The 12,980-nt window shown below is 39.8% G+C and overlaps 1 protein-coding gene across 1 annotated transcript in view; it reads right to left on the reverse strand.

The window, feature by feature from the left end:
• The window catches only part of ltk (leukocyte receptor tyrosine kinase), a 158,750-nt gene that overhangs the window by 106,003 nt on the left and 39,767 nt on the right, over positions 1-12,980 (reverse strand). The window contains exon 2 of the mRNA XM_057859005.1: positions 3,414-3,512. Coding sequence (XP_057714988.1) covers positions 3,414-3,512 — 99 coding nt within the window. The remainder of the gene's footprint in view (positions 1-3,413; positions 3,513-12,980) is intronic.

The raw sequence follows: 12,980 nt of genomic DNA on the forward strand, positions 1-12,980 counted from the left end.
TCATCAACATGTTGTGCCCCCCCTGCCTCCAAAAGTCAAACTCCGCCTATGGAATAGCCTTGTTTTTTTCCCCCATTACATTTATTTCACTGCATCTATTTAACAAACTTGTAGAGCTTCAGTGAATGTATGCATAGAAACGCAAAAACATTGATTCCCTCCATGTTTGTTGTGCAGAAAAGACGGGAGATTTTTTTTTTTTTTTTTTTTAGAATCACCGTGACAACAAGGCTGCAAACCAATGTAGCTGCATAATCTAATAACCAGCCAAGAACTAAAAAAGTAGGATGACTTCCCTTGAACATAGATTAGCTTCTAAAAATGTAACAGACAAGCGTGTTCTTCATGTCGCGTTAATCTGAGTGTGCTGTTTCAGAGGCATATAGTACATTCCAAAACAAAAAAACAAAAACAAATCTGTCATATGACGGCTGGAGAGGAAACTGGCACTTCAGCTAATTTGCCAAACGTATTCCCCGCAGGCGTAATCTCAACGCAAGGTCCATTATTAAAGTCTAAAAAAATGGACTTAATTTCCTTCTGTCATAATTTAATTACGACCAATGCTTTGCACACAGCGGACTTAAAAAGAGTAAGGTTTCTTCTCTCTAATCAAACCGCTTTATTGCCTTTTTGACGTAATAGGCTAATATCAAGCCTTTGCTTCTCGTAGCTTTCTTTGAATGGAATACTGTATTTACCATTTTTTATTAATAATTAGGTTCATGAGTTATTTACAGGAAAAAAACAAATTATCCCAGCAGGCATCCTGAAATTGTATTTGATTCATTCTAACTAGAGCAGTGTTTTTCAACGTTTTCAAACGTAGTCAATGACATTGACTAATTGATTGTGGTTGACTCAAATTATATTCATTTGAAAAAAATTAATATTGGCACTTTATTTGAAGTCGAGACTGTACTTGTCTTTGTTTTGTTCTTTATTATTATGTTCACGTCATCATGAAAATTCTGGTTAGGTCAAAGGCAAATCTATTTTGAATCCACCACTAGTTTTTTTTAAACCAACAGGTGTTCAAAAACCCAGGTGAATATACTAGGGCTGTCAAACGATTAAAATTTTTAATCGAGGTAATTACAGCTTAAAAATTCATTAATCGTAATTAATCGCAATTAATCGCAATTCAAACCATCTCTAAAGTATGCCATATTTTTCTGTAAATTATTGTTGGAATGGAAAGATAAGACACAAGACGGATATATACATACAACATACTGTACATAAGTGCTGTATTTGTTTATTATAACAATAAATCCACAAATGGCATTATTAACATTCTTTCTGTTTAAGTGATCCATGGATAGTAGGACTTGTAGTTCATAAAAGATAAATGTTGTAGTTACAAGTTATAGTAATTTCATATGAAAACCCCTCTTCATATTTTCATTTTAATAAAATTTGTACAATTATAAATCAAAAGTAGAGTAAATATAATAATAAGAAGAATAAAAATAACAATAATAAGAATTGAGTGACCAAACTCTGAGTAATGCGAGTTCACTTTGCATTGTTGTTTAGCTGTGTGAGAATACGGCCTCATTGCTACAGACTGAAGTGCTTTTCTTTTTGTGAACATTATTTTTTTTTTTTTAGAGATAGCAATATTATTTTTGTTGTGCTTTCACTAAACGATACTTCTGTTTGTTGTGAAGGAGTTGCAGAAGCGTATGCCAATAAACGGCGCAGCCCAAAGAACGCCTGTGTCCACTCGCCTTTATAACAGATATATCTCTGTGCATATCTTACCCAAAATACAACAAGAGACACATAATTGCCACTAAAAGAAAGCAAACTTACCGAAATAAGTGTGGAGCACAAAGCAACGGCATAAACATCTCACAACTACTAATGGCGTACCGCACGCAGGCTAATTTTAGACCGTGACGTGACGTCGCATCGTAAAGCGGAAGTAAAGCCGAAGTGGGACATTATAGACCCGCCCTCGCATAGACTCAACGTAATTTGTGCTACTTTTCGCCGGTAATCTTTCAAAAACGAACTTGCCGATCACGCATTGCTGTTTGGAACTTGTAGACATCTAGACATTACGACACATGAAGGATGTTTTCTTCATACGTTTCCAGAAACCAAAAACTCGGGAGGAAAAAATGTGAAGACTGAATCAACTTGCGCGGACTTTAACACCAGCTCGGTGAATCCATTCACATTTCATATGCATAAAACATTATGTTGAGTTGGCATGGTCTTTCAGAGGACAAAGAGGTAAGCCATTTTTATATTTTTAACTTATTTTTTTAGCGTAACGTTGTGCCGTACTGCTTCTGTCTGACAATGAATGACCTGATAAGAATTACAATGGTATCTGACTGCCACTGTTACCGTTTATGTTTTATATATATTATATATATTATATATATATATATATATATGTATATATATAAACAACTTTAGTAAGGGGAAGTGTAAATAAATTATAGAATTAAGATGTGTTATCAATGAAAAAAATAAAAGTGTTCGTTGGCTGTCACTGAGTAGCATTTGCGATCGCTACACAAAGCTAACTAAATTACCCCCAAGAACGGTAGGAGATGTAGGACAACCAGAGTATATATAAGAAAGACAGGGCTGATGGTAAAGGATAGCTTGTTGAAACAGGAGAATGTCATTGTCAGTCGCGTCGATAAAAAAGCTAAAGCTATGCTTCGGTCGGCTCGGTTTTTTTTCGTCGTTTTCAGCCTTCAACACTCAAGCCATCTCTTTAACTGAACATTTTTATGTTCTTCCACATCTTTGCCAGTGAATTTGGCACCAGGCACATCATTTTCGGAGAGAATTGGTAGGTTTAGCCCTGTAAACATCTCCTTCGTACACGATTTCCATTCATTTCCTATTAGGGACAAACGGTGGCTTGTCCATACTTAGCAACAGTAGCTAATGTCATGAATATTAATGAGCGGAAGTGACGTGTTGCATGCGGTACGCCATTTTCCCAATATTAGAAGGAATAACATTAGTATGGAACGGCGCTGTGCTGCCCCCAAGCGGCCGTTGGCATTCTCTTCACTCTTAATGTCCATAAACGGCCTCATTGAAATCTGTTTGAGGCAATGCGAGATCGGCTCATTCAGTGCGTGCGTTAATTGCGTCAAATATTTTAACATGATTAAGTTAAGAAATTAATTAACGCCCGTTAACACGATAATTTTGACAGCCCTAGAATATACATTTAAAGATTATATATATATTATCAGTTATCAATGTCAGTGTCGGCTCTGAAGAGCAGGAAGTTATCGGTTTCAAAAAATGGATATCATGCACCCCTACTTAACACGGATGTTTGACTGCTACAGTGGCCGTGAAAAGAAATGACAACAATGTAACTATTTGAATTGTGGTGTATGTCTGCACAGCTTCAGATGAGTAAATCTTACATTGACTGTCTTCTTGTGGGTCGGTGCGATGAACAAGCAGCTCATCTGATGCGTCATCCTCTGGAAGATTATCCAGGAATGCGTGGCAGTGACTGCAAACTGAGGAGAGAGGATGTCAGCGCTTTCTTAGTCATTTGGAGGACATGGGAATGAAATCGTACGTGAGCACATGATACTTCGCCCTATTTGGTAACATACAGTTGTCAGGGAACAAAGTACAAACCATGACTGTGGTGATCCAAAAAAACACGGAGTTAAACAAAACTCAGGGTACTAACAAAAGACTGGGTAACAAAAATTTACTTGGAGAAAAACACAAGGGCTGGGACGCAGAAACGGACGGGAATCGACGCTGATGTGAACTTGGACAATGTCACGACAAAGACTCAACAAAAACAGGGAAATTATACACACACACAGACAAGGGGTAAAGAGACAACGAGGAACACTGGACACGGTGACACGGGAGGAAGCAGATTGGCGGATACCCAAGGAGCAGGCATAACAGGTGAAATCAATGAGCAATCACAGGGACAAGTCACACTAGGAGGAAACAAAACACAAAACCTAACAACAGTAAGTTAACAGCTTGCTTCACTGTCATAAGACTGTCTGATTTTAACAAATTAGTTATCTGCGACTGGCCAACAACCAGTTCAGAGTGTACACCGCCTCCTGCCATAGTTAGCTGGGATAGGCTCCAGCACGCCCACGACCCTCATGAGAATAGATGGATGTAAATCAGTCTCGGAAGGAAGAAAATCATACCCCGCAGCAAAACTGTATGAGTACACGAAATCATTTTGACTGACCGAGGAAAGTCAGTCCACTGGTTTGAAGTCAAAAGTTTCAAAATAGCCAAATGTGTCTATCACCGTCACTCCTCAGCTCGCCTTGAGGGTGACACCTGAGGAGGTGAGAGGAGTACTCGGGCCGTCAACCCCAGGAAAGTAACTGTCCCGGATGGAGTGCCTGGAATGATGCTGAAGGCCTTCGCTGACCAACTAGCACAGGCCTTCACAGACATTTTCAACAGATCACTGGAACAAGCCATCATCCTGACCTGTTTGAAATTCACCACTGTTAGGGCCTCCGTCCCTCCTTCCTGAGCCCTGCCTCAGGTGAGGGGAGTTTTGCCTGATTACAGGTCGAACGTCAGACGGGTGGAGCGGCCAGCTGTAAGCAATCGTCATCAGCCAGCTTAAAAGCCCAGCGGACGCACCACCACGTCGCCCGAACAACTTGTCTGTTTTCCACGTCAGTTGATTCTCGCATCCCTAGTGTATCTATTGGCTTTTACCTCCGGCTCACGATATCTTTTGTTTCCAGGACCTGATCAGCGCGCCCCTCGTCGGATACTTCTGTCAACCCCAGCCTGTCAAACTCCCAGCTGACAGCTACACACGTGGCAGCCACAGTGTTCTCCACGACCATTCCGCCTCCTGCCTCGCTTGAAGCTAGAGACCCAAATAAACGAGAATTATCTCTCTCATCGTGTTTGTCACGTTGCCTGCGTTGGGATCCCCCCACCGGTTCCGCGAACCCTAACAACCACTATCATCCCTGTCCCCAAAAAGTCACCCACAACCTGCCTCAATGACTACCGCCCCGTAGCACTCACCACTGTCATAACTAAATGCTTTGAGAAACCGGTTCTTCGCCATTATTACTGAATGCTGCTATCAAATGTCACCTTTCCTATACCATAAGAGTATCACTATTACAAGTCATCAGTGTTGGGCACGTTACTTTAAAAAAGTAATTAGTTACCTTACTCACTACTTCTTCCAAAAAGTAACTGAGTTAGTAACTGAATTACTCTATTGTAAAAATAACTAGTTACCAGGGAAAGTAACTATTTCCGTTACTTTAAAAAGAACTTGTTGTATGTCAAAGAATTTGAAATTTTCTGAGCAGTATTCGAGTCAGTAGAATAGAGAAGAACAGACAGGTAGTTAACTTGTTAGGTGCTTCAGCAGATTTGAATTGCTTACCACAGATGTCAACAAAAGCTTTGCCCCGCGACATAAATTACACATTACAAGCAGGTTCTTTCCTTTAATTTCGACAAACTTGAAATAGTGTCTATATCTCCACCTCTTAAAGGACAATTTTTCTTCTGAATGCTCTGCCATCCCGACCCTGTGCATCTGTTTTGCGTGTGTGTGTTTGCCGCACGCGCTGTTCCGGTTTGCTTGTGAAATCACCGGCTCTGATTGGCTTACCACGACACATGACTGTAACCCTCAGCCAATCACAATCACTTCCATCGCATCTCTCGAGGGGCATTCAGGTAGGCTCGTTTCCCCACAATTCACGTCACCTTCAAAGCATCTGCCGTCCTCAAGATGGAAGCAGAATTATTGCTGGCTGACAGTGGGAGATGGGAACGAGGCTAGCATCAGGTACAGCAAACACAGAAACCAAACTTTGGAAAGCATTGTCTAATTGAATGAGCAGGGACAAACAGCTTGGAGTCAGAAGTACGTGCGCTATTCTCGAACCTGAACGCACCCCAAGTCTAGGATGACAAATCAACAGAGCAGAGAGTCGACTCGACACGGCTGGTAGTTTCTTCAATTTATTCAGAGTAAGTAACACACTGCTTTTGACCGTCAGTAACGGTAACGGCGTTGTAACGGCAGAAAAAGTAATTAGTTAGATTACCCCGTTACTGAAAAAATAACGCCGTTACGTAACGGCGTTACTCCCAACACTGCAAGTCATTGACTCCCCATTAATGCATTTTATATTGTGTTTTATCTTGTGTTGTGTAAATGTATATATACATATATATTTTTTATCTTGCATACTGGAGATTGTACATATTTTTCAATCCATTCTATGTGTAAGTGTGTGTGCGCACACTATGGGGCAGCTTTGAATCTCATGATACTGTGTGTAATGACAATAAAGATGTTCTGTTCCGTTCCGTTCCGGGTCCCTGTCCCTGTCCCGTCCCTGGTTTGTTTACAAAAGCCACCTCCCTGGCCTCCCGCCCTGCTGATAGAAAAGTGTGTCGCAGGCACTTATATATTTCTTTTGTAATTAAATACAGTTACAAATTACTTCTCCCAAAAAGTAATTGAGTTAGTAACTCAGTTACCTGAAGGTAAGAGTAATTAGTTACTTGGCAAAATAATTGGTGTTACCTTTCATGTTTTTTTTTTTTCTTCTTTTTTCAAAAAAACATAGTAACCTTTGCTACTTGTTTGTATTTGTTTGGAAACCATTTAATATTGTGAATCAACTGTTAAAGTTGTTAAAATTGCTCCTGTTTTTGCATTAGTTCCCTTCTGTCTACTTTCGACATGTGAAAGTTTTAAAACTGTTTCATCATTTAAAAAGATTGATTCAAGTCAAGATTTTGCTGATTTAGGAGTATTTTAGATAAAAAGTTACTTAGGTTCGCTAGGAAGGTTCACTACAACAGAGCCTTTCTGAGAAGTCTACTGCTTTAAGATGGCGGCTGTTTACTAACGCCGCCGAGTCTGTCATTTCGCGTGTAGTTCTATATGCATGTGATATCTAGGCGTAGAATGTAGGCTGTCGGCTACATTCAGGAAATGTTGGAGCCATCTAGCCTAGCATCGCGTTTGCTAAAGCGTCACAACAAACACTCTTCTCTCACCCGTGTCTCTGGCTTTTCTCGCGTCATTCAACCAACGTATTAACGCACATCGTCTCGTTGCCGAAACGTTGACAAAATCCGAACGTAGAAAAACATACAGATTTTGAACATACGACGTACACATTTAAAAATCAGTGCTCACTTGTACAAATTACGTCGAAACTGTACAAGTTGACAGGTATGTATTTTTACAGCATTGGAAAACGTTAAGAATGTTTGTGTCATTTTTTTGTCTTCTTACGGGAACCATATCAAAACAAAAAATAGATTTCCCTCCCCCATCTTTTCACGTTTTCAAACATTTGAGCATGCCGCTCTTAAACACAGGTTGCCGACCCTCAGTCTAGTCAAACTAATCCAGTTCAGTTGAAACGTTTCTGCTTTTATCGAATGCTATTTTGAGAGCCATACACCTGCTGGATTCATTCACGTCGCGCACACGCTACTATGGAATGACAGTCTGGGGGCAAGAAACGGTTACTAGGTCCCTTGTAACAATGATTGCATTGCCTTTTCGCTATCATTCAAAATGAAGAGAAACATGAAGACAAACAACAATTGGGCAGACATTGAGACTGAGCCAGATGAGGTTGGCGAGAGAGATGAAGAGATAAGAATGCCACTGACTAAGAGCCAGAGGATTTTATAGAAGCAGAAACACTTCAGAACAGAGGGCACAGAGCAGGGAAGAAAAACAGATGAAGATCCTGAGCGTGAGAAGACTGAAATATAATCAGAGTGTGAAACACCGACAGAATAAAAGTGCATCAGCAAGCACTGGACCATCTAACTGGACCACATCCAGTTCTCCTCAGTGTAACTGGTATAAACCGCCACTGTCCAAGCAGCAACCCGTGATCTTCAACCAAAGCCTCGCTTTCTCTGCAGCTTTACTTGCCAATGAATTTCCATCTTCTAAGCCAATCAAAACGAGGGAGGACTTTGCACAGAGACTTCTAAGCTCTAAAGCACCTGACCATGGTGCCAGGGATAGCCCCCATCTGGCGGCGAAGAAGTTGTTCTAATCTAATATGCCTCCTCTAGAGCAAAGCAGATGTATCTTACTTAGGTTCATCCACATCACTCCCATAGTGTTATCCTTGCAGTAGCAAATTTCAGACTTACTATTCAGGCCCCCACAATTCTAGTGTACGTGATAACCAGTGTTGTCACAGATTACTTGAAAAAGTAATTTAATTACTGATTACGCCTCAAAAAAGTAATCTAGTTACTTTACTGATTACTTCATTATCAAAGTAACTAAGTTACTTTAAAAGTAACCTATCAGTTACTTTTTACCCATTTTTCTCCCTTTGCTGCCTCAACATAAGAATTAGGGTTGTTCCGATCATGTTTTTTTGCTCCCGATCCGATCGTTTTAGTTTGAGTATCTGCCGATCCCGATATTTCCCGATCCGATTGCTTTTTTTTGCTCCCGATTCAATTCCAATCATTCCCGATAATTTTTCACTAAATGATACTGTAGCGCAGGGGTCTCCAAACTGGTCCTCGAAGGCCGCTGTGGGTCCTGGTTTTTGTTCATAACGATCAAGCACAGACCTTTTAACCAATGTGGTTTCTACAAAAACAAGCAGCACCTGACGGCAGTCAACTGATTACACTTATGAAACACCAGATTGGTGAAAAGGTGTGGTCTTGTTTTGTTGAAATGAAATCCTCCACCCACTTCGGCCCTATGTGGAATAGTTTGGAGACCACTGCTGTAACGACTTAACTGTTCCGCCCAAATGCATGATGGGAAGTTGGGCAACCATGACTGTCAGTGGTGGCTGCAAATGGTATACAGTATGATCTGCGTGGTGTTCAATTAAGCATGTTAAGAAAAAGATTGTCTCCTGTCATTTTTCCCTACGTCGTTCTCCACAATACTTGTTAATTGTTGTCAAAGAGTAGCCAAGGCTTAAACCAATAAAAGGTGCGGTCCAATGAACGCCTGTGTCCACTCGCATTTCTCTGCCTTTTCCCTCTCAGTGTGCTAAAACGGCGTCATTGTAAACTGTTTGAGGCAACGCATGAACGGGTCATTCCATGCATGCGTTAATTGCATCAAATATTTTAACGTGATTAATTTAAAAAATTAATTACTAGGGTTGTTCCGATCATGTTTTTTTGCTCCCGATCCGATCGTTTTAGTTTGAGTATCTGCCGATCCCGATATTTCCTAATCCGATTGCTTTTTTTTGCTCCCGATTCAATTCCAATCATTCCCGATAATTTTTCCCGATCATATACATTTTGGCAATGCATTAAGAAAAAAATGAATAAAACTCGGACGAATATATACATTCAACATACAGTACATAAGTATTGTATTTGTTTATTATGACAATAAATCCTCAAGATGGCATTTACATTATTAACATTCTTTCTGTGAGAGGGATCCACGGATAGAAAGACTTGTGACTTTGTATATTGTGACTAAATATTGCCATCTAGTGTATTTGTTGAGCTTTCAGTAAATGATACAGTGGCCATCCCAAATGCATGATGGGAAGTGGAACCATGACTGTGCGTAGTGCTACCAATTGATATATCTTCTCTGCGTTGGGAAATAACAAGGTGTTAAGACAAAGATCAATTGCCACCTTGCTTCCCCACATTGCTTCCCATGATAATTCTAATCATAGGGAGAGGGATTGCAAGGCTTTAGCCAATTAAAAAAAGGCTCCAAAGGCTGCCAAAACTCACTCTGCTCATTTTGCGCTTTTATCTCTTTATATAGGTAAAACAGCGTCATTACAGATTGAGCGCGACAATGAGTGAGAGGGTCGTGCAGCGCATGCATTAATTGCATTAAATATTTTAACGTTACACATTTTTTTAAAAATTGCCGCTGTTATCGGGATAAATTTGATAACCCTACCTTAAGCCTAAACAAAAGTCTCTGGATGAGTGTAACATATTATGTCTGTAACGTTAAATACAATTAGAAAACGATTTAATTACAATATATATACATATTTTAAAAAAGCATGGCCGATATTTTTTTGCCGATGCCGATACTTTGAAAATGACGTGATCGACCCTGCCGATCGATCGGGACATCTCTGATAAGAATCAACAACAACAGAAAAATGTCATCACATGTAATTGACTTTCCGATGATTGAATTGAAAGGGGAATATCAGAATTTCGCACTAGCTTAGCCACTCTGGAGCCTTGAAAATAACAAATATCTGACAAACTGCTTGGAATTTGTTGAAATCAACTCCACCGACCAATTAAACCCTGCTAACTCTAAGATTAAGCCTAATGTCAAAACTTCTGAATTTTGGGTTATGGTTAACAGCATATCAGAGCCAATGTAAAAACAATGCAAACTGACTGCACAAAATTGCAAAGGTGGTGGCGGGCGCGGATACGCGTGCATAACCCGGAAGTAGTCCTCTCAACGGATACGCGGTCAATTTGGCCACAAAACGTGGCGGCACCTAAGCACTTTACACTCAATCGGACTTACAACACAGCCCACAGATGCTAAACGAACACATCACCTCACGGCATAAATGTGCAAAACGCATATGAAGTAAACAAAGCTTGCCAACTTGGAGCGATGACTGCCCGTCGTTGCTACGGCAAAGCTACGAAACGGCCACGCATGTAGGGGGTCCAACCTTTTGCTGATACCCTCCAGAATGAAGAAAATTACTCACCTTCATTCATGGATATCCACAGATCAACATTCCCTCGCAACGTCTCAACACTCGGCGCGAATGTCCGCCCGCCTCAGTCCCACAACACGTGACATGAGACTGAAACAGGAAATAGCTAAGAGGTTGTCATGGAAACACGTACCGGGAACCTTTTATTTTAGCATTTTCTATTCAAAATGCTCTTCGTACATGACTACAATATTCTTCATTCTACATACGTTATGAGGCAATGAAAAAATAGTAACGCAGAGACACTAAGGAAACTAACTTTAATCAGTTAACTGGTGGAGAAAAATAAACGCATTAGATTACTCGTTACTGAAAAAAAGTAATCAGATTACAGTAACGCGTTACTAACTAACGCGTTACTGACAACACTGGTGATAACATTTTTGTCCTGTTAGGTCACTGAACGCCTTTTCGGACGCTCTCAGACTCACACTTTTTGGTCATTTTTAAAACTAAGCTCTTCTTCTCAGACAGTCAGCATTGTTTTGTAAATACTAACACGCATCCGAACTGTAGTCCGGATCAAACAAACAAACTCCGCTCAAAAGTCGTGGGTCTCGGTCAGTTTTAAGCACACCCTGCTTCTCTTGTGAATGGAACCGGAGCAGGGTGCACTTCTGCTGTCACTACCTGATTGTGACTACTGGTGCACGATAATTATTGGTCCGATAATTATCGGTCCGATAATAGGAATTATGACGTCATCCCGATAAATCCAATACCATTATTAATAGGACCAATAATATGTACTGTGCTGGCACACTAGCATGGGAAAGCAGCTGACCATTTGCGGGGCATTGCTCCCACCTGCTGGTCAGAATAATTGGCTGCATCTATTTTTTGTTACAGTAGTTTGGTTCACATTACAAGCTCATTCACATACACATTGCGGTGTCTAGCGGTAGCATTGACAATCGTGAATGCTTTCTCTTACGTTTCCGCCTCGGAAATATATGTCTGTAAGTATTTTATGTTTACTATAACATATGGATGTGCAACATATGTCAATAATTATGGAGGACACTGTAAATATTATAGATTTTTAAATCAATGGCAAAAATATACGTGTTTTTATTAACATATTTTAGTAAAAGAGGACAAGTCCAAGGTTCAGTGAAGAGAGAAAAAAAAAAAACACTAGCAAGAATTTCATATATTAAATTCCGACAAAGAAAAGCACTTTGTGAGTCTTCAGCGTGAGAACTGCTTTACAAAACTTACTAGCAATAGAGTGGTTAGGTCACATGTGCATGGTTTTAATGCTTCATTTTGAAACCCCGTTTTGGTTATGTACTAAATGCATCGTGACTTTTTCAACTCATCGGCAGCAGCAGTTTCTAAACTGTCTTTGTAATGTCATCCACTGCAGGACTCCCAGCACTATTAAAATTCCCTTTATGTTGCTGATGACACTTTTTGGACACTGGTATCAAGCACGATGCAACGCGGAGGCAATTATTACTTCATACTTCAACCACACTGACTGTGATATAATATATACAGTATTTTATAGTTTATAGGTTGGTTTGTGATGAGAATTGATTGTTCAAAATTACTTGTGAATCATAAATAGTGCTCGCCTTTTGTTACAGCCTCAACTAGGACAAATAACATGACCACCATTTGGTTGTTGACCTAAACCCATACTAGGAAAACACCGCAGGTGGCGGTGTTATTCCGCACGGTTGTTAAAACAGGATTCGGAACATTTAGATTTAATGTAATTGATTTCATGTTTTGCTTTGGCAGCTTTACAATGCTTCATTCATCTCGACAGAGTTCAAATTCCTACGGTAACCACATCAGTAGATTCTATAGCAAAGTCAGACTACGCCGTCATTAACAGTAGTTCAGTCATATTTTAAGAGAACATTTTTATTTGAACATGAATAGATTATGAATACAAAAACAAGAGACTGCAAACTCTTACAACACTGACATAGTTAATAATGTTCTCTCTGTAATCTTAAATCTTTCTATTAGGATCGTGACATATAAAGAAACCCCTTTATATCATTACGTTGAACTAAATAATAGGCAGACATGCAGTAAATCATATGATACATCTTCAATTGGATTAATAATGACATCTGGGTCATTCAAAACTTATTAAGATATTTCCCGGACTGTGTCAAAAGAATATATGACACTCTCTGGAGATTATGTGTGTAAAGTGATCCCTCGTTTTTTGTTGTTGTTGTCGTTTTTTTTGTGTGTGTTCAATGTATTTATTCAGATTTACCGTTGGAAAGT

The sequence above is a fragment of the Corythoichthys intestinalis genome, chromosome 15 (assembly GCF_030265065.1).
Source record: "Corythoichthys intestinalis isolate RoL2023-P3 chromosome 15, ASM3026506v1, whole genome shotgun sequence".
Taxonomy (NCBI): domain Eukaryota; kingdom Metazoa; phylum Chordata; class Actinopteri; order Syngnathiformes; family Syngnathidae; genus Corythoichthys; species Corythoichthys intestinalis.